The 22,245-nt window shown below is 39.8% G+C and overlaps 2 protein-coding genes and 1 long non-coding RNA gene across 3 annotated transcripts; 1 reads left to right on the top strand and 2 right to left on the bottom strand.

Moving 5' to 3' along the window:
- Nucleotides 1-645: 645 nt before the first annotated feature.
- LOC108885839 (uncharacterized) lies at nt 646-9,276 on the top strand. The gene is made up of 14 exons (XM_051067049.1): nt 646-763; nt 1,004-1,060; nt 1,570-1,833; nt 1,947-2,192; nt 2,378-2,566; nt 2,709-2,759; nt 3,216-3,281; nt 3,398-3,478; nt 4,254-4,304; nt 6,174-6,233; nt 6,336-6,599; nt 6,761-6,937; nt 7,281-7,526; nt 7,792-9,276. The coding sequence occupies exons 1-14, from the start codon at nt 733-735 to the stop codon at nt 7,974-7,976; spliced, it is 1,968 nt and encodes a 655-aa protein (XP_050923006.1). The 5' UTR covers nt 646-732; the 3' UTR covers nt 7,977-9,276.
- A 4,363-nt stretch (nt 9,277-13,639) lies between these two features.
- LOC108885850 (butyrophilin subfamily 3 member A2) lies at nt 13,640-21,346 on the bottom strand. Its single transcript, XM_051067039.1, has 6 exons — nt 21,296-21,346; nt 20,222-20,331; nt 16,155-16,496; nt 15,453-15,746; nt 15,240-15,365; nt 13,640-15,161 (listed from the first exon to the last, which is right to left on the bottom strand). Exons 2-6 carry the CDS (start codon nt 20,328-20,330, stop codon nt 14,626-14,628), a joined length of 1,407 nt encoding a protein of 468 aa, XP_050922996.1. The 5' UTR covers nt 20,331; nt 21,296-21,346; the 3' UTR covers nt 13,640-14,625.
- Nucleotides 16,917-19,174, bottom strand: LOC127139284 (uncharacterized). Its single transcript, XR_007809455.1, has 3 exons — nt 19,118-19,174; nt 18,770-18,895; nt 16,917-18,579 (listed from the first exon to the last, which is right to left on the bottom strand). It is a non-coding gene; the product is annotated as an uncharacterized LOC127139284 (long non-coding RNA).
- Nucleotides 21,347-22,245: the final 899 nt, after the last annotated feature.

Consider the following 22,245-nt stretch of genomic DNA (forward strand, 5'->3'; position numbering starts at 1 on the left):
GTATTTAATACCATAGTAACACATAAAACAGCAGGCAGGTGGAACAAGGACAAAATAAACTGGTGAATAACAGTCGTTGTCTTTGTCTCAGTGGCTAATTGGTTAAAATAAATACGTGTATATTGGGTGTAATGAGGCTGGTTTACTGCAGGGGGCAGAATGGGACTGAGTGAGTGAGTGAGTGAACGTTTGACCTGGTTTTAAGGTTAGAATTAGGTTAAGGTTAGGGCTGGGGGTCAAGAAATGCATAGTGTCAACAAAGGTCCTCACATTTGTACAAAGATGAGTATGTGTGTGTGTGTCTGTATGTATATATTTTTTTATTTTTTTGGAAAACATCCTAAAATTGTCAACAGGCACAATAACATCATATCAGATAGATTAACACAATATAGAGAGTATCTACCAATGACAGTTACAATGAGTTACTATTAGTATTATCTATTTGTATGTTGTTTTTTTCTGTTTCACCTTTTTCACTTCTCTGGTCATCAGTTACCTCCAGCACGCTTGTTTGCCAGCTCTGAACTAAAGTCCTCTGGCGCCACCTGGTGACACTGCACATGTATATATTTCTATTGTTTTCTATTACATATCTAAATTCAGAGCAGCTCTACTGTATCTGTCAGAAACCTCAGACCTGCTGCAGCCTCGGTCACACAGGAAAAGGAGGTTCTTACCTCTTATATCTGTCATTCAGTCTGATACTCAGTCAGTCAGCAGTGAAACAACATGGAGGTCACAGCTCTCTGCCTCAGACTGAGTGAGTACTGGTGTATTAAACTGAGTATGGAGCTGAATAATTTCCTTCAAGTGCTAATTGAAGTTAACCACTCAAAATGCATTGATGTACTTGATGCACAGTTATTTGATAGTTCTCTCTGGGAGTTGGCAGATAAGTTAATATCATATGGAGTAAACTGCTGACTGACAAACATGAGTAGCCAGTGTTACAGACATTTTGATAAATCTGATATCCAGCTTTCTTTCTTTGTCTCTCCAGTGAACGTGTTGCTGCTGCTCGTTGTACAACTTCACCTCAGTTATTCTCAGAAAGCTGGTAAGTAGCCGCAGAAAGAAAGAAAGACTGGTGTATTTAGAAATGACTACTCTTTTTCAAAAATTAAGGCAGGCTAATGTAACTATTTGATATAAGAGTGATACGTTTGTGGCCTAACGTAGATGGAGATGCACTTAAACTCAAGTTTCTGGGATTTTTGATTTGGGCAATTGAAAATTGCAAGTCAGCTCTGTCTGAGAATATGGATAACAGTGGCCTTCATGCAGTCATCCACTGAATGTGGATTTGAAATCTCTCCCTTCTTCAGGATGAGCAAGAGGCTCAGCAGTTGCCATTTTGACAGTGATGATGACGTTATCACTGCTGTCCACCATTTTCTCAGACAGAGCTGACTTGCAATTTTCAATAACCTGAAACAGAAGTAACACAAATGTCTTTAACTTTTTTAACTCTCTGCATCATCACTTAAAATGTTTAATTGTTGAATGTAACCAGAGCTGTTCTATGTCCCCTTAATACATCGCAATGTTCTCACTCTCTGTTCTCAGACGCAGCCTTTCCTCAGGTTGTTCCAAACAGACAACAGCACTTTGAATATGAGCCCATTACTGTCAGCTGTGAGGGACTGGAGGGACTGACTGGGTGGAGAGTGATGAGGAAGACCAAGGGAGTCAGTACAATTTGTTCCTCTACCTGGGAGACATCAACAGGACCCTGTCAAATTAAAACTGCATACAAAGCAGACAGTGGGGAATACTGGTGTGAAATGGGGGGTGTGAAGAGAAGCAACTCTGTCAGCATCACTGTTACTGGTTTGCAAATAGTAAAACACTACTTGTCACACATTTGTTTGTTATAATACAATATGTTTTCAATGCAAAACAAACTCTTACTACAAATTATATTTCAAACCCTTGTTGTTCAGATGGTCCTGTGATCCTGGAGAGTCCTGTTCTCCCTGTGATGGAGGGAGATAATGTGACTCTGCGCTGTAGAAAGAAGCAGACGTCCTTCACCCTCACAGCTGGATTCTATAAAGATGGTTTGTTCCTGGGGAGCAGCTCTACAGGAGAACTGATCATCCACAGTGTGTCCAGGTCTGATGAAGGACTGTACAGGTGCAGCATCTCTGGATCTGGAGAGTCAGCAGAGAGCTGGCTGACTGTCAGAGGTGAGACACACTGATGTTTTAGGTCTGATGATATCTTAAGATTTACATTTCAGAGGAACATTGTATGTTTACTGAGACAGGGACACGGTCATTGAATAAAGCTTCATTGCATTATATTACATCTAAAAACAAGCATTTTACAGCACCAGGATCATGTCTCATGCAGCACATTATTTTTCTGGCAGCTTATAAAGATCCTCAGCCTTCCCCTGATCATCCCCTTCATCATCCCTCTCATGAACCTCCTCATCACCCACCTCAAAATCCCCCCCAGTTCTATCTGCTGCTCGGACTTGGTGTCAGTGTTTTGTTGGTGGCTCTGCTGCTGTCGGTCGGACTGCTTCAATGTAGGAAACATCAAAAGACCATCAGAGGTACAGAGAATGAGCCATTTAAACCACTGACACAACTGTGTATTATAGCATGTGACAACTGACGACAGCACCACTCTGTTCCGGTGGCTCCTGATGGCCTTCACCCGTAAACTTGTTTTGATTTGCTGATCTTTTCCAACAGGTGTCTCAGCCTCTCCTTCCTCTGCCCAGTCCTCCTCTCCTCCACAAACAGGTGAGGAACATAAACCTCCTTTCAATGTAAATATATTGCAGTGCTCTCAGAAAGCATTCAGATCACTTCACTTTGACATTGATCTGTACCCATGTGCAAGTTTATGTGCATGTAATTATTACGGATCTTAGAGGAGTAGTACTAAGTAAAAAGAGCATCGTAACCAATCACACGTTCAAGGCATAAAAAATCAATTATAATTGTCAATATAATCATTTTGTCATAATCAATATAATCTTTTTTTTTCAGCTGGGATCCATGAAACAAAGACATTTTTTTCTTAAATGGACATCATTTTAAAACTAGGTTTCAAGTTTCAAGCTGTTAAATCAGTCCATGGTCTTGAGAACAAGTGTAAATTTATATAGAGGAGTAGAAAGAGATTGTGAGCATGTGAGTTTATCCTGTGCTATTTCTGTAAATACTTAACTAATTTAACTGATCTGTAATGTGCAGGGGCCAGTGTAACTGAACCAAGCCAGGAAACATACGCTGTCATCACAAAACCCAGGAAAGAGAAAGGTAGTTTACACTTGACACTGGGAAAGCAACATGTAACACCTTTCACTCAGTTGAAGCTTGCAGCAGCAGTTGGGATCTGAGTGGAATATATTCATTATGAGTTCATTATGTTTCAGTGTCTGTAGATTCCAGAGTAGCTGAACCAAGTGAGGCAACATATGCTGTCGTCAAGATAGCAAGACCCAAGGAGAAAAAAGGTAATTCACACTTTGACACTGAGACAGAGACAGAGAATGCATGCAAACATAAAAAAAACAAGTAAATGAAAAATATATCACTCAGCATTAAAGCTGACCTCCCTTCAGCTGAGGTTTGCAGCAGTGCTTATGAAGTAATGTAGTCTTGGTGTCACAACCAGAAAATGAAACACTGAATTACTCAGCTGATATTTATAAAGAGCTAGGTCAGACTGTGTCTGTTTGAGAAGCTGCAGGCGCTGGTGATAATTTGAGCTGCACAGTACTCTAGACCGCCTTACAGCCTCATTAGTTGTGGGGTAAGTGAGGGGGTGGACAGTATGTTATAAATAACAATGGGGCAGGTCACAAGACTCATGTAATTGTGGTAAATTCTGACGCTTACTTTCTCATGCATACATTTTGTTCTCGATGCACCTGCATCTCCATAAATAAAACAGGAGACTACAGCTCTTTAATTATGAAAAAAATAAGAACAGAGTCGATTCACTTTTTTAAAGAATTTATAGTATTCCCTTACTTAACTGTACAGTCAGTCATTGGAATACAAATGTTTAATCAAATATAAATGTGGGTATCATCTGCATAATAATGACTTAAAAACATAATCAAAGCTTAAGGCTGTTTAATATAAGAATAAATGGGTAAATAATTGAGCCCTGTGGTACCCCACTGATGTAACCAGCCAGTATTGGAGTGGTTGTTCATTCATGTATTTAATGTATGTATGTGTCTCGGATTCTCCATAATTGTTCTCTGTAATTGTCTTTGTCAGATGAGGAGAAATCGTTGGTTGTTTACCACACCTTAAGCCTGGCTGACACTTAACTATTACATCCAGCATGAAGAGGTAATACCACTGAGCTGTTCTTTCTTGTTTTGCAAGCAACACTTGACCTTTTCATGTCCATAGCAATGTCATTAAGAACACTGTTGTCATGGTGGAGTTTACCTTTTAGAATTAATGGATATTTTATGGACTGGTTCTGGAATTTTTAGATGCACAAAATATCAATTGGGGAACTTTTATGTCAATAAATAAATACATTCATTATTTCCTTTTCAGACTTGTATTATTATCAGTATGGAGAATCATTTGAAGCAACATTTAGATTTTCACTGGGGGAAAATAAACAAATCCTTCCCCATTCATTTTGTTACAGTGCAATCAAGAAACTTTGTGTTGTGTGTTGCACAGGTTACTGAGAGCAGAGACACCTGACTGAAGGACGGATGAGGAACTATTTAAAGTTATACAACCACACATGCAGCTGTTACCATGATGCAGGAGCCTTTAATTAACATGGACCGTCAAACTTCAATCAAACTATTGTGATTTGTAACATTGGATGTATTAAGAGCTTCATAAAGAAGGCACATAACAAACAATGTGCAGCTTGTTATGAAGGGGAAATGATCTAAACAGACATGATTTGTCATCATCATCCTTCAAATGAGAGCGAGACCTTCAGTTCACCTCACAGCATCAGTGTCTGTTAAAGTAGAGCAGTGAAACCACTCGGTTCTGTCTGTTCACACACGCTGTTTAAAATAAAAGAGCTGCTGCTGCTTTTAAATACTCTCACTGTGGTCTCTGTGGCCTCATGTGACAAAGGTTTATGTGATATTGACCATCAACCTAATGTCAGACTATGAGTAAGAAATGAACCATATTGTCAACACTTGTTGACATGTGTTGTTTAAAAAAGAAGAGGAAATACATGTTTCCCATGTGAATGTGTGAAGGAGGGGAAGAAATATGACAATTTAAAACTGATTTTAAAAATCCACTTAATATTAGGAAATGCTGCATTTCTGCATTGTATAAAAATATATAAAATAAAATACAATATAGTATACAAAATAAACAAATAAATGAATAAATAAATAAGACTGCTGCTTGTTTTGACAAAAAAAAAAGTTTTTTAAATATTTAGATCAGACTTGAAAATGGATCACCAGATTTCTTTTTTTCTCTGTAGATTTTCATTTAATTCATAACACAGAGAGACAAGAAAATAAAATTCACCATAACAACTGCCTGATATCAAAGATCAGTTTTTGGCCAATACATTGAGAATATACATGTGTGGGTGTGTCTTTGTACCACATAATATTCTGACAGACAATAAAATGTCCTGATGGTGGTTGGAGGTGCCTGTCTACCTAGTTAGTTGTCACAAAAGTGATTCAAAATGAACAGTGCTTCAAATGTACATTTTTATTGTTATTTGTTTTCTGTCTTTAGCCCTCCTGTCTGCATGCTCTAAAATAAGGTTCTCTGGCGCCACCTGGTGACATTGTACTTTGTATAATCTAAATTCAGAGCAGCTCTACTGTATCTGTCAGAAACCTCAGACCTGCTGCCTCGGTCACCAGAAGAGACACAGGAAGAGGAGGTTCGTACCTTTATATCTGTCATTCAGTCTGATGCTCAGTCAGTCAGCAGCAAGACAACATGGAGGTCACAGCTCTCTGCCTCAGACTGAGTGAGTACTGAGTCTGTCTGTATCTAAAATATATTCAGTCAGTCACTGTGAAATATGAGTGAGATTTATTAGCATATTGGGTTCAAGTGTAAATTAATTATCCAGAACACACTGATATACTTTGTGTGTATTCTCTCTGGAGGAGAAAATACTACACGTTTACCTGCTGATACATCTGATCTACAGCCGTTTCTCTGTCTTTGCAGTGATGAGTGTGCTGCTGCTGTTGGTTACACAAGTCGAGTTCATTTGTTCTGGCAAATCAGGTAAGTAGCATTTAGAGAATCTGACTCTTTGTGTTGTGATGTTGCTGCACCTTTAGGCAAACTTTTCTTAACATGTATCTAATTTTCTGACTCTGTTCTCAGACGCAGCCTTTCCTCAGGTTGTTCCAAACAGACAACAGCACTTTGAATATGAGCCCATTACTGTCAGCTGTGAGGGACTGGAGGGACTGACTGGGTGGAGAGTGATGAGGAAGATCAGGGGAGTCAGTGCTATATGTTCCTCTACCTGGGAGACATCAACAGAACCCTGTCAAATTAAAACTGCATACCCAACAGACAGTGGAGAATACTGGTGTGAAATGGGGGGTGTGAAGAGAAGCAACTCTGTCAACATCACTGTCACTGGTATGTAAATAGTAAAACACTAACTCTGCAGCATATTTTCAGCATAAAACAATTCTTACAACAAATTATGTTTCAAACCCTTGTTGTTCAGCTGGTTCTGTGATCCTGGAGAGTCCTGTTCTCCCTGTGATGGAGGGAGATAATGTGACTCTACGCTGTAGAAAGAAGCAGACGTCCTCCATCCTCACAGCTGGACTTCTATAAAGACGGTATCCATATGAAGACGGGTTATGAAGGACAGCTGACCATCAACAGTGTCTCCAGGTCTGATGAAGGACTGTACAGGTGTAACATCTCTGGATCTGGAGAGTCAGCAGAGAGCTGGCTGACTGTCAGAGGTGAGACACACTGATGTTTCAAAAATAAAACAAAGATGATTTTTTTTTTTTTGTATGTATCTGATTTTAGGTTGCTCCATGTTCTAGAGTTACACTTGACAATATTTTTTTTTTTTTTTTTTTTTTAATGAAAGTTTTAACTCTTAAACCCTGAAGGCATAAAAGGAGAATTTTGCTTGACACATTTTCAAAAATGGCCTTGATGGTACTACTCCTGCCCTAATAGCTTTGTTCCTCTTACAGCTTATGATTTATAACAGGAATGAAAGATTTAATGTAAATATATTCTCAGCATAAAGCAATTGTTAACACAAAATATTTTGTAAAAATATGTATTGTTCAGCTGGTTCTGTGATCCTGGAGAGTCCTGTTCTTCCTGTGATGGAGGGAGATAATGTGACTCTGCGCTGTAGAAAGAAGCAGACGTCCTCCAACCTCCCAGCTGACTTCTATAAAGACGGCATCTATATGAAGACGGGTTATGAAGGACAGCTGACCATCCACAATGTCTCCAGGTCTGATGAAGGACTGTACAGGTGCAGCATCTCTGGATCTGGAGACTCAGCAAAGAGCAGACTGACTGTCAGAGGTGAGACTGATGTTTTAGGTCTGATGATCCTAAAATCTACATTTTCAGAGAAACATTGTATGTTTGCCAACACATGGACACAGTCATTGAAGAGAATGCTTCATTATAAGTATTACATCTAAAAACAAGTTTATAACTCGTAAAAAAAGTCTATGATGAGTATAGAATCAGCCACAGCAGCTGATTGGTGTATGGTTTAGGTATTTAAATGTGTTTTACAGCATTAGGATCATGTCTCATTCAACACCTTCCGTTTTCTTTCTAGCAGCTGATGAAGACCCTCAGCCTTCCCCTCAGCCTTCCCCTCATCATCCCTCTGAGGCTCCTCCTCAGCTCTATCTGCTGCGCTGCACTGGTGTCAGTGTTATGTTGGTGGTTTTGTTGATATTGGTGGGACTGCTTCAGTGTGACAATAAGGTATTCATCAGACTTAGAGAGAATAAATTGTGACAGTTAAAACAAAACACAACTTAGTTCTACCTGTGTTACAAAACATGTAGCATACAGTCGATGCCAGCGAGCGCTGAAGCTGTATTTTTAAGCTAGTAATTCAGCTGAGGTTTGCAGCAGTGCCTATGAAGCAGTGTAGTCTTGGTGTCACAACCATAAGATGGTGAGAACCACTGTATTACTCAGCTGATATTTATAAAGAGCCAGGTTAGACTGTGTCTGTTTGAGAAGCTGCAGGCGCTGGTGATAATTTAAGCTTCTTGTTTAGCATCTCAGACAAAAACCACATGAGATACCCACAGATGGAAACAGGTAGATGAGCCCCACAGTTCAGCGTGCAGCAGCTCATGGGTTAACAACCACCAACAAAATACGACTTGTTAATTAGATGTATTCTTATCAGGACACAAGTACTCTAAACCACCTTATAGCTTCATGATGAATTTGATCTCGATGCACCTGTATTACAGTAAATAACACTGGAGGAGACTAAATGTCTCTGGTCAAACTGTAAACTGATGGAGTAGAAAATCAAACTTTTGTCTCTAATATGAATCTCCTGTAGTTTTTTTTTTTTTATAGCAAATGACGATTTCATGACACTGTTTCATTTAAGAAACAATTTCAGAAAAAAAGCAAAAAAATACTGTTCATCACTAGAACTCAACCAAGCTAATTTAATGTGTTATAGTTTTTACTGTAGAATGAAGTTTTTATCATCATTTCTAACCCATGTGTTGAGGAGTTGTCTGGGAGCAGTGAAACCACTCTGTTCTGTCTGTTCACATACGCTGTTTAAAATAAAAGAGCTGCTGCTGCTTTTAAATACTCTCACTGTGGTCTCATGTGTGACAAAAGCTACGTGATATTGACCATCGACTTAATGTCAGACCTCCCATGTGAAGGAGGGGAAGCAGTATGACAATTAAAAACTGATAATAAAAAAAAAAATCCACTTAATATTAGGGAATGCTGTATTTCTTCACTGTATGAAAATAAAATACAATCAAAACAATTTTTGGTGCAGAAGAAGAAAATAATGTGAACTTTCTGACTGTTTTATGTATTACTGTTTATAATGTGTTTGTGTTTTGTGCAGTTTGTTACAGCTGAGTTTTCTGTATTTCAAAGGGTCATTCAGGTTATTGGAAATGAGTTTGAGCTCTGAATGTGATTGTTTATGACAATGGTTCAGGCTGTACACTTGTCACTTGTGTAAAGATTATTCAATAAAAAAAATATGTTACACAATAAGACACTGGTGTAATTATATAATGTTTGTGTTGTAAATAGTAATAATTTAATACAGATGTCTTTAGGCCTATTCAGACTGGGGTAGTGGAGCATTTCAGCCTCTTGTGGCCAAAATGTGTATTACAAAAAACATGAAATGAAATGAAATATGATGGTGGTTGGAGGTGCTTGTCGACCTAGTAAGTCACTACAAAAGTGATTCAAAATGAACAGTGCTTAAAATGTACATTTTAATATTTATTTGCTTTCTGTTCACCAGAGTTACGTCTTTAGCACTGCTGTCTGCGAGCTCCAAAATGAGGTTCTCTGGCGCCACCTGGTGACATTGTACTGTGTTGTATTATCTAAATTCAGAGTCGTTCTACTTTTCCATCCAAAGCCTCAGGCCTGCTGCTGCCTCAATCACCAGAAGAGACACAGGAAGAGGAAGTTCTTACCTGTCATATATCACATTCAGTCTGATGCTCAGTCAGTCAGCAGCACAGCGACATGGAGGGTTCAGCTTCCGGCATCCGACTGTGTGAGTACTGAGTCCGTATCTATAAAGAAACTGAGGAAATGTTTAGGTTCAAATTTTAAATTACTATCAGATATCTGAACTTCTCTATGATAAACTCTGCACAGCTGCCATCTGCTAAACAGTCATCAGATTATTTTTTGCACATTCTTACACACTCCTCTTCCTTTGTCTCTGCAGTGATGAACATGTGGCTGTTGCTACATCACCACGGTTATTCTCAGAAAGCTGGTAAGTGGCAGTTGGAGTATTTTTGTTGTATCGATATGTGGAGTCCCTCCATTTCTAAACCTAAACCTGGTTAAACAGAGCCATTAAACTCTGTAACTGCTGTGATAATGATATATGTTATAGGACCGAAAAGCAGCAAGACCTAAAAACCTGTAGGTCTTGATAACCGATCAGTATAATTATTTTCCCTGGTTGTCTGTATTATTTTAAATTTGTTTAAGTAAATAAATCTAACTCCTTGTTCTTTGTTCTGGTTGCAGTTTTTCCTCGTGTGACTCCAAACAGACAGCAGCACTTTCAATACGACTCGGTCTCTTTTACCTGTGATGGGTTCGGTGGCTCAGCTGAGTGGAGAGTGTTGAGGAAGCTCATGGGAGTCGTTGCAATCTGTGCCTCTTCCTGGGAGACGTTGGCAGGACCCTGCACCGTAAAACCTGCCTTAACCAGAGACAGTGGAGGATACTGGTGTGAAGCTGCAGGAGGAAGGAGAAGCAGCACTGTCAACATCACTGTCACTGGTACATTTGTTGTCTTGAATGTCTTTTGTATCTATATATTCCCAACACAGTCATGTATGCACTGAATTTCCCCTTCATCACACGATAGATAACTTACACTGTCAGTGGTTTTAGTGTTGTGACTGATCAGTGTATTTTCCACTGAAAATGGCAAAATAATAATCCATATTAATAACACAATATATTCATTTAATAAGTGTATTGTTAAACCAGCTGGTCCTGTGATCCTGGAGAGTCCTGTTCATCCTGTGATGGAGGGAGATGATGTGACCCTGAGCTGCAGAAGCAGAGAACCTTCCTCTGACCTCCAGGCTTATTTCTATAAAGACGGCTTTTTCATCAGCAGCAGCTCTACAGGGAACATCACCATCAGCAACATCTCCACGTCTGATAAAGGACTGTACAAGTGCAGGATCTCTAGAGCTGGAGAATCAGCAGAGAGCTGGCTGACTGTCGGAGGTAATTTTGAGAAAGTGAACTCACCGTATGTGTGTGAGTGCTTCCAAACTCTAAGGTAAACCACAATTTGTGCCTGTCTATCTAGTGAATGTGAATTGTCTGACATTGTCCAGGTGCTGTGATCCTGGAGAGTCCTGCCCTCCCTGTGATGGAAGGAGACACTGTCACCCTGCACTGTAGAGACAAGGACACTCCCTCAAACTACATAGCTGAGTTCTACAAAGATGGCTCTCCGATCATGACCGGATATACAGGACGTATGACCATACACAATGTTTCCAGGGCTGATGAAGGACTCTACAAGTGCAGCATGTACCAAGTTGGAGAATCACTGGAAAGCTGGTTGGCTGTCAGAGGTGAGACTCGGCAGTGATCTGGTCTATATACAGTCACAGGCTAATGTGTTTGATGGTGTCTGTAGCACCATGAATGCACGTTATGAATGAATGAATATGAATATAGTGCTGCAGTCAGGATGTGTGTATGGGTCAAACATGAGATTCAACTTAGAGCAGGTGTATTTTTTAACTTTCGATGGCATCAGATATCTGCTCCCTCTGACATACATCAGCAGCTACAAATCGTCTTGTTATCCAAACTCATATCATCTTTTCAGCATTTGAGGAGGACCCACATCCGTCCAGTGACTGTTCTCCTCACGGCTTCATGGTGCTAAGGATTGTTGGTACCATTTTACTGATGGCTCTGGGCTTGGTGGTGGGACTACTTCACTGCAGGAAACCCAGGTAATAATCAAGAAACCACTTGGTTAAATTAGCGACCATCTCGTAGTAGAATGTGTTGGCGGCTGTTTGGTTTGATTCTCCAGTAGATTTCAGAAACATGAACAGAATTTGATACGATGGATGACTGAAGCTGTGTTTTTTTTGTTGGACCATCACCACTGTATTTTGGTGTTTCGTAGATGGCTCAACCTCTCCTCCCTCTGTCCATCCATCCTGTCCTCGACATGGAACACCACTCCTTCACAGTATTAATATTTCATCATCATACTTATGTTTCTTGACAAACCTTTTTCTTCTGAGAACCTATGGAGCAAACAATTAAAAAGTAAGTAAAGAATCCAGTCTGGTATCACTGAATAATGCATGAATAACACCCCAATTTCCTGGAGTCATTTTGTTTGTTATGTTTTGTGTGTCTTTTGCCTTTTGTTAGTCAGATGAAAATGTCCAGGCAAATGACTGACCAGAAACATCACAAATTAATTGTTGTGTGTGTGTGCATTTTAATGTAGTAACTTTTTAATTAACTTGTACAATTGAAGGCTTTTTCTCTAATATTCTAACTGAAATATTTCATTCTGTTAATGCAGAGTCAAAGCTTGTGTGAAACCAGCTGTTGGATTGTTGTATATATTGTACAGTAGTTTTGTGTATATTGTGTACGTATAAGGAAAGAAAACTTGTAGAAATTCCTCACTGTAAATATGAGAAACAGCGAATGCAGTTTGTGCACATTTGTGAAGACAGATAACACTTCATTTATAAGAGTTACAGCGTACAAACTGGAAATAACCTGGGCTGGAAGGCATTTTTAAAAATGGACAGGTGTGGTTATCAGCAGCAGCAGCAGCCCTCTGCATAATCATCAGCCTTCAGCAGTGTTTTTTTTTTTTTTTTTTTACAAGGTGTCAGTTTGTGTGTGACAGTTAAACCACTATGTTCTAACTGTTTATGCTGTTTATTAGAACAGAGCTCCTGCAGCTTTTAAATACATCCACTGTGGTCGGCTACTGATGTAAAACACTCACCAAACTGAGGTTCCACACACTGATGCTGTGTGACATATGATTAATATAATCACCACAGAGCATTAATGTCATAGAAGCTGCTGTCTTGCATCACAGGGTACGGGGATTTAAATGTCTTGCTTCACAGCGTAGTTGTATTTTTTGGTTGTCTCACCACTTACCAGCAACAGTGAGCCATTTATGTTCTGGTCTCATTAAACAGAAACATAACATTATAATACAGTGTAACATAGACACAGCATAAACTTTATTATTCTCTCTGGTAATATTATTATTTATTCCTTTATTGTAAAATGATCTTAACCTCAATAAGTCAAGCTGTCATGAAATGAAATCATGAGCACTTTGATAATCAGAGTGAAAAGACTCATTTAAAAATGATGATTATTAATCTGTCAAGGAAATGATCTCATGTACTGTGGTGAGGCCAGCGAGGCAGCTCACTGCTGCCCCCAAAAGGGCTAAAGTTAACTGGGGTCATGCTCAATATTTTACTGTATTTATTTGATGTGGACATAATTTTATGATCACAAGTTCCTTCTCAGAGTCAGAACAATATTAATTCTTTAAAAGAACCTGAAGGGTTCATCAGCAAACATGAGGAGTCATTTCCATCATGGTCTCTATTTAATTATTGGAAACAGTGGAGAGAACTGGTGTGAGGCTGCAGGAGAAGCAGTCAACGTCTCTGCAACTGGTGTGTTTATTGTCTTGAATATCTTCTGTATCATTATGTCCAGGTAAAAACACCAATTAAAGCAGTTTCATGTTAAAATTCTATATTTCAGTGTATCTAAAAAATCTCTTTTTTTTATCTGACAGCCTCTGGGAATCAAACAGACCATTACTTTGACTAAAATAAGGATTTTTTTTCTCCCAGATTTAACGTGGGAAGTCACATCTGTCTACCTTTAAACCAACTCCAATGTTCAGTAAGTAAAATGGAATTGAAATCCTTGTCATAATTGACAGCGGAGTCCACCGCTGACGGGACAAAACCCTCAATCTGTCAAGGCACCAAACATTTCTAGAGGAGGAAGGTTTTGGTTTTTTCAAACTTTCGTAATCGTACGCGCCTCCCACCGAAGGGCTGACGTCAGACGCCGAAAATCGCACACCTTGGTGAATCTAACAGACGCGATGTGTCGCTTCATGGCGGCGTCGAAGTTTTTAACCCCGGGGATTTAACAGCGAGACTGCCCTTGTCGGAAAAGTTCCCGAAAGTTAAGAGACACCGAGACGACGCGTCCAACAACAGGAGGAGCTGGAAACTCAGTCAGAAGGTCAGTGATGTCTTTAATTAGCCACGAGTTAGCTTGGTGTTAATGACGCTGTTGTCAGGTGTGTCGGCGCGTGTCAGGCGAAAGTTGTTTAGAGCGACAGGTTTAACTTTACTGAAACATATAATGTCCTGTTTCCATGAAGTTCAAACGCACATTTTAAAAACTGGAGAGGTGTGTGGTCACTCAAAGGTTCATGGGATTAACCCACGATGCTGTAAAATTTTACAATCAAATGGAAAGGGGTCTCTCCAGGTAATATTGAGCACGTGCGCTGCACCTGATCACCGCCAACAGCTGCTGCAGTGTAATCCAGTCTGTGTCTGACAGCAGTGTATTGGAGATGTCTGGTCATGACTGTCTCTGTTTAATGAGCTTGAAACGTTTTTGTGGTTTTGCTTAAGAGAGTCCTGACCTCCTTTGTGTCCACAGTAACTCCCCTACTTTTACACCGACTTACTGACAGACAGTTGTAATAACTCTCATGGCCACTAGAGGTCCTTGTGAGGTAAATTTAAAAACAGTTTGTTATGAACAGATTATCAGTGCCGTCCTTCCTCTGGTGCCTCCAGTCTTCTGCAGAGTAAATGACAGCCACAGTTGTTGAGGTTTGTGTTTATGTCTCTGAATGGTCTGACTGGAGTCTCTGATTCTCTATCTCCTCCAGTTGTCCATTAATTTGTTCCTTGCAGTCATCTAAAGCTTTCTTCTTCTCTGTCACTATATTAACTGCACAAATGACTGACTTTAAAACTGCGTCTTTGTCTTTTCGTTTTCTCTCAAGATCCTTCTTTACGGTTTCATGCTCTGTGTCGGTCTGAAGATGCTCGTTTTCATTCAGTTTCTCTCTCCACTGACTCTGGACCTCATCCCTCTGGACCTCCACATCATGCAGTAATAATCCAAGTTGATAGATCTGGTCCTGCAGATCCTTCCTGTGATCCATTAAAAAGTTAACTGCTCCCACCACATCCCTGCGCTCTTCTTCTACTTCATTTAACTGCACTTTGAGGTTTTCTTCTTTCTTGTCCAAATCCTTCACCTCCACACTCTCTGTCGTGGCCTGCACTGCTTCTCCTTTTTCATCAACGAGAGTGTGAAGCTCTGTGTAGTTAATTAAACTCCCTGTTGTTGAAGGTTTCAGTTTGTTGCCTGTTGTAAAGACAAAATAAGATACGCTGTGAATTGAGGAACAGCGAGGGAGAGTGTGCTGTTTAATGAAGGACTTACTGTTTCCTGTCTGTCTCCATCTCCACACAACAAAGACAACTGCAACAATAACTGCGAAGGCCAAAGCCAAACTGATGATGATCCATGTCTGAGTAGCACTGCTACATGGAGCACTGAAGAAATCATCTGTAATGATAAAACACAGAACAACAACAATTAGACATCAGCTATTTGTGACTCAGTGTCCATATCAATATAGAACTTATTTCCTACCTGGAACATGAATCTCTGTCTCTCTGGTCTGGTTGGTTTTGTTCTGTTGGACTCTACAGGTGAAGCTGTTGCTGTGTCTCTTCTCCACAGTCACTCTGCTGCTGACAGTATAGAGGTCATCAAGACCTCTGACTGTCTCTGTAGGTCCAGCAGAGAGGAGGTTTCCCTCACCGTCCAGCCACAACACCTCAGGCTCTGGATACCAGCCTTTAGACTCACACTCTAACACCACTGCACTGGTTTCTTCTTCATTCTCAGGCCTCGCTAAGCTGATGTTAAGTGAGGAAACGGCACCTGATGATGAAGGGAATAAAAATGTACATTAAAAAATGTAAATAGTCTCTAGATTAAAAATCATGGAAATGCATAAACCAGTATGATCCAGACTGGGATGACTAAGAGTCAGATCTCTCCTTTACACCACTTGGGATTTTGTTATTGATCATATTAACTCTTTATCTTTGAATTCATCACTGTTTGCGAGAGTTTAAACTGACTCACCATCTCTATTTCACTAGAGGAAAAACTGGCTAAAATTTAGCAGTGATGTCAGCTGGCCTAGATCTCGAATTACTGGTTCCCTAGATAACACCAAGGTTCCAAGAATCCTGAACAGAACCGGTTCAAGAACCAGAGCTAATTTAATGGAAAACAGTGGTTTGAGGATCTGCCCTGTGAAGCCAGTATCATGTATCCACTCACCAACAACAAAATCGACTGTTGACTCTCTACTGATAGTGGGAATGAAGCATTTGTACGTTCCCTCATCAGAGAGTTTCACTCTGGGGAGTGTCAGTGAAATGTCTCCATGCTTCAGTCTGTTGGGGGACAGTGACGTTCTTCCCATGTAGGACGGATGTTTCTTATTCTCCAGTTCAACACCAGAACGCCACACGTGGACAAATCTGGGTTCCAGGTCAGGTCTCGTCCACTCCACAGTCATGTCTGAAGCGTCCATGGCAGGTTCCAGGTGGCATGGCAAGATGACGTCATCACCAACTACTGCCACTATTGGCTGAGATGGACTGACCATCTGAGGCTGACCTGAAAATAAAAAGTACACGGGGCCTATTTAATATTCTTTTTATGTCAAGGAAAGTCATTTTTGTCTCGCTCTCATGCTCCTCCTAGATTCTGAATACGTAGGTTTGATACGCAGCACAAGCTTTAAGGCGTTACCTCCACAGTGACGTGTTAGGAGAAAGAGGACAACAGCATGATGGAAAACCAAAGCACTGATGGCTCTGAGCTGAGGTTTAAAAGACCATCCATCTCTCCGGTGAAGCATCCTGGAGTTTTGAAAACACATGAAATTTGGTTGACTGGATACAAAATAGTAAAAGCAGTAATACTGATATGTTATTAACAAATCTTAAGGCAGGGAGAATATTTTGTGAAGTTTATTGTCAAAACAGCAGGTAATAGATCAGTTTTCATGTGAATACACAATAAGAAACAGCTGCTAACGAGTTAACGCTCAAACTTTAATATGAGGCTTCATAAAACAGCATTTACAGTAAGTCAAATCACACTTATGTCAAAACTCCCAATATTTCTGTCATGTGAGTAAACATCCTACATTTTCTGTGTGGTGTCATACAGTTCCTATAAGTGTAACGTCTGCCATCTGTGGGACTACAGTTACCTGCTTTCTTGGTGTTTAGTCACATGATAAAAAGACTGAGATTTTCTGTATTCACCTATTAAACGTGTTTTTCTTCAGTGTTTATTCAGTAATGTGTTGGGGAGGTTTGTCACTTTAAAAGAGTGAATTTAACATGCTGCAGATCAGCCAGTCCTGTAACTCTGTACATTATTGATAAAACAGTGTTTTGGAATTATAAAGCAGATCCCCCTCCACAGACTACTGAGAGGAATACAAGCAAGTCAAAATGGTTTTCCTTTTTTATGTTTAATTAAAAGTAGAACATAGTTTCAGCCTACCTGTTCACTGGTTCACACAATCACCCCGTCTCAGACAGTCTAGTAACAAAGTCCAGTAAAATCACATGAAAAGGATCACATGAACAGTAATATCCTGCTTTGTTAATCTTTAACGAGCAGCACTATGACAAATATGTTCAAATAATTACATATAGTAACTACTGTACTGTTTATTGTTTACTTAGATTTGATTAGACTGAACTTTGCAAGGCAGGCCAGCTTTATTAATAAAGCACCATTCAAACACAAGGACATTCAAAGTGCTTTACAGTGGCATAGAAACACATTAAAGATAAAACATTAAGAAAACTGAAAAAAAAGCATTTACATGACAATAAAAACAACAGCTAAAACAAGCCAATAAATAGCTCAAAATTAAAAGGGGGTTGTACATTATGGGTAAGCTGCAGGAAATGAAATTTTATGGGATTAGTGAAGTACTTGCATCTTGTTCAGACAGAAATCCTCTAATACTTCCTATGTTTTTAAGGTGGTATTGTCTTGTCTTTAGATAAGAGTCTGTAACTGCACCAAGATTTCTAGCTTGAATTGTAGATGTTAGTGTCATGGATTCAAGGTGAAAACTGACTTTAAATCTTTCTTCTTTGGACCCAGAGCAATGATTTCAGTTTTTCTCTGTTCAACTGTAGCAAGTCAGCTCAAAATTAATCAAAATGAGTAAGCTCACTGGTCTCAGTCCATCTTGTCTACATGTAAGCTTTAATTTAAGGTTCAGAATAATGTTCCTCTCTTGATGCTAACATTATAGCAGTTTCATTTACCTCCTCTTTGTGACAGCTCAGATTTTTGGAGGTTTTTTGAGTCTCTTCTCGTTCCTTTTCTGCTGCTGTCATTCTCGCAATCACTTCATCTGTTGTCTGTAGTTGTTTTTCAGAGTTGTTGAGACATTCCTCAAGTCCAACTCGTCTCTTTTCCAGTTCTTTACAGGTCTCTGCTAGATTGGCCTTAACTTCATCAGGTAATATGCTGGACAAAAACAATTTATTTCTATACTCCAGCTGCTGCTTCTTCTCACTCATCTCTGTCTCCACCTCTTTCAGCTCTGATCTTAGTTGGTCTCTTAAGTTCTCCTGTTGGTTCCTTTGGCCCATCAGTATTTCCATCACCTCTACCTTTTCTTCCTCTTCTCCTCTCTCTTTGACATCCTTCATTTTATTCATTTCTGTGGTGACATGAAAAATGACGGTAAGTATACGTTATGTTAAATGTTTCATTCAAAAATGGGGAAAACAAGTTTAAACACATTTTGGGTAAATCTGAGGAAAAAAGTTTTGTCATGAAATATTATACATCACTGTTCCTGCAGTAGTATCATGGCATCAAGAGAGAAGTGTAATGAAATTAGAACTTACTACTTTTGTTTGGTCTCCATTTCCACACAACAATGAAAACTGCAATACTTGCAATAAACAAGAATCCAGCAGCCACAATAACGAGGATATGAATGTTAGATTCATGGCATGTAACGAAGACGTCATCTGGAACACAGAGGAAAAAAGAGATTTAATAAAACAAACTGTCCGTTCACCTCAAAACATTTTTCTCTTCTCAACAGGTGTTCCAGACCAATGCAACTGAAGTGAATGGAGCCTCTGTCGTCCCCTGAATACTTTGCTCTGGCTGTCTTAAACTGCTGCAATGAGACACAGCAAGTTGAAGAGTAATGCTGAAACTGTAGATCAGGTAAAAAGACGTTCTACCTGGAACATGTATGTGTGTCTCTCTGGCCTGGTTGGTTTTGTTCTGTTGGACTCTAACAGGTGGAAGCTGTTGCTGTGTCTCTTCTCCACAGTCACTCTGCTGCTGACAGTATAGAGGTCATCAGGACCTCTGACTGTCTCTGTAGGTCCAGCAGAGAGGAGGTTTCCCTCACCGTCCAGCCACAACACCTCAGGCTCTGGATACCAGCCTTTAGACTCACACTCTAACACCACTGCTCTGGTTCCTTCTTCATTCCCAGGCCTCAATAAGATGATGTTAAGTGAGGAAACGGCACCTGTTGATGAAGGGAATAAAAATGTACATTAACATGTTTAGTATAAATGAAGATGCTTAGAAATACATGGACAAACTTTTATTTCCCAGGCGGTTAAACATATAAAAGGCAGGTCTTAAATGATATTAATCGTCATTATCACTGCTTGTTCGTGACACAGATAGTACCACAGTTCCAAGAGTCGTGAACAGAACTGATTAAAGAACCAGAGGTAAAGCCAGCACTCACCAACAACAAGCTCGACTGTAGACTCTCTGCTGATGGTGGGAACGAAGCATTTGTACGTTCCCTCATCAGAGAGTTTCACTCTGGGGAGTGTCAGTGAAATGTCTCCATGCTTCAGTCTGTTGGGGACAGTGACGTTCTTCTCATATAGGACGGATGTTTCTTATTCTCCAGTTCAACACCAGAACGCCACACGTGGACAAATCTGGGTTCCAGGTCAGGTCTCGTCCACTCCACAGTCATTTCTGAAGCATCCATGGCAGGTTCAGGTGGCATGGCAACATGACGTCATCACCAACTACTGCCACTATTGGCTGAGATGGACTGACCATCTGAGGCTGACCTGAAAAGATGTGTTCAAATGCATAAGGTTTTCACATTTAATATTATTTTATGTCAGAGGACCACACCAGGAAAAAGACCGCCAACCCTCTATTCATCACTGTAAGATCCACAGATTAAATGACCACGTCATTTGTAGACTTTGCACTTTGTACATGATTCATGCCCCTCAGTCATTCTGTGTGTAGTCATACTCATGTGTCTCTTTGTGATTGTTTTGAATTGTGCTTTAAGGTGTTACCTCCACAGTGATGTGTTAGGAGAAGAAAGAAAACGGCGTGATGGAAAACCAAAGCACGGAAGGCCCTGGGTTGAGGTTTCAAAGGTTGTTCATTCTTCAGCTGAAGCATCCTGTGTTGAAAATGAAAAGGTTTAAAAATAGTAATCCCTAGAAAGAATACATAAAACTGATTAAAGCAATAAACAAACAGTGAAGAATTATTTCTGGAGACGAGAAAGTAAAGAAGTAAAGAAAACAGCTACCACCTGTGGGACTACAGTTCCCAGCTTCCCTGGTGCTTAGTCACATGACAATTAGACAGGTTTTCTGTCTTTTGATTAATGGTTTAAATTCATGTATTACATATCAGTTGTTTTGCTGACATTTCATCTATAATATTGTTTTATAGTTGTAAATGTTGCTGTACATGTAGACCTGAAAAAATATTATTAGCAGTAACCAATAATACAACACATCTTTTTGTAGCGTCCTTGTTTCCACATTCTGACTTTGAACACACTGAAGTCAGAACAACTTGGAGAATGGGACAATTTGAGAAGCATGTGAAGGCAACACGCAGCATGTGAGAGAGGAGGTATGTCACTTCAAAGATGCTGTATGTGAGTATTTAAGTTCAAAACATTCAAAGCTTAATTACTGCTGTCAAACAGGATGTGGTCCAAAGACGTCTTTGTATAAATGTCACTGCCTGTCTCTTGTCTGACAATCTGTCCAAAACACACACAGTCTTGCGGTGGCAGAGCGGAACACTCCCCCGTCATGGTAATGAAACTGGCACTAAGGCCATGCACACAACTGTGGTCAGGTTCTGAGGGAAAAGGAGCATTTCCTTGTTTCGTATGATAAAATTGGACGTGTCATATTGTTGGTTATATACGGCTTCCTTTTCATGTGGAGTATGAATTCAACCATTCAACACTCAGCCTCTTTAGAATGATGAATTTCATGTGTTGTAAATCTGCCAGTTCTGTTGAGACACATCCTCTCTACAGACTAATAAGAGGAACTTAAACATGTCATAGTAGTTTCTCCTTCTTTATATTGAATGAAAAGTAAAACATAGTTTGGTCCTACCTGTGACCTGTTGGCGTGTTCACAGTCACCTTGTCTCACACTGAGGTAATGTCAAAGTCCAGTAAAACGACAGGATGTGATATCCAGCATTCTGTTAATATTTAACAGACAGAACTCTGTTTGATGAAGTTAATGTGAGTATTTAATTAGAAGTCACTGTATTTACATTTTATTGGTTGCAGAGTTTTTAATGTAAATTGTTAATAAGAGTGAAATGGTCTGGTAAAATATTTACAGGAGGATTTACTGCAGAGGGCAGTGTAGAAACATAAAGGTAGATGTATCATGAGTTACAGACAAGAGACAAGTGCATGCAAGAGGACATTAATTATTCCGGTCAATGTTTAAAATCAACTTAACAGAAAGTGAACAAGACACTGTGTTACTGCAACGTCCCCAGTTCACATCCAGCTTCAGACCTGCTGTATTCTCCATCCCTGTCCCGCCTCATCTCACCTCTCCACTGTCGGCTCTGTAATACACTCAAAACATGAAAAAGATTGTTTGAACTTCAATCTGCATCCAGATAACACAACTTTGTGCTCGTCAATCCTCCTCACGTGTCGTGATGACTGGTTTTCAACCACAGCAGCTCGTCTATCAGAGAAGTTTTTCAATCTAAAGTTAGCATCGCCTCATCAGTAAATAAGCCACCAGGAAGTAGACCACGTCAGTCTGATGTTCAGCAGCAAGACAACATGGAGCCAGAGCTTTCTGCTTCACTCTGTGTGAGTGCGAATCTGTCTCTGTTTCTGTTAGCACTGTCTGTCATTTTCTGTCCCAGTTACAATATTTGATAGAAAAAACTCATTAGATCATTAGATTTAACTCTTTGTTTTGTCTCCTCAGCGATGATGGTGATGATCCTGCTGTGTAAGCAGGATCAGAGAGAGTTGGTAAGAACCTGTTATTTTCTCACTGATGAAAATTATTCAGCATTTTGAAGGAAA

This window comes from Lates calcarifer, unplaced genomic scaffold (genome assembly GCF_001640805.2).
Source record: "Lates calcarifer isolate ASB-BC8 unplaced genomic scaffold, TLL_Latcal_v3 _unitig_1039_quiver_834, whole genome shotgun sequence".
Classification (NCBI taxonomy): Eukaryota; Metazoa; Chordata; class Actinopteri; family Centropomidae; genus Lates; species Lates calcarifer.

Bases quoted from the DNA above. Each gene is read 5' to 3' on its own strand.
- LOC108885839 (XM_051067049.1), top strand. From the start codon at position 733: ATGGAGGTCACAGCTCTCTGCCTCAGACTGA. The intron at 2,193-2,377 runs GTGAGACACACT...TTTTTCTGGCAG, and splicing joins GAGCTGGCTGACTGTCAGAG to CTTATAAAGATCCTCAGCCT. The intron at 6,938-7,280 runs GTGAGACACACT...TGTATTGTTCAG, and splicing joins GAGCTGGCTGACTGTCAGAG to CTGGTTCTGTGATCCTGGAG.
- LOC108885850 (XM_051067039.1), bottom strand. From the start codon at position 20,330: ATGCTTCAGCTGAAGAATGAACAACCTTTGAAACCTCAACCCAGGGCC. The intron at 16,497-20,221 runs GTAACACCTTAA...TTTTATTTTCAG, and splicing joins CCTAACACATCACTGTGGAG to GTCAGCCTCAGATGGTCAGT. The intron at 15,366-15,452 runs GTAGGAAATAAG...TTATCATTACAG, and splicing joins GACAGAGATTCATGTTCCAG to ATGATTTCTTCAGTGCTCCA.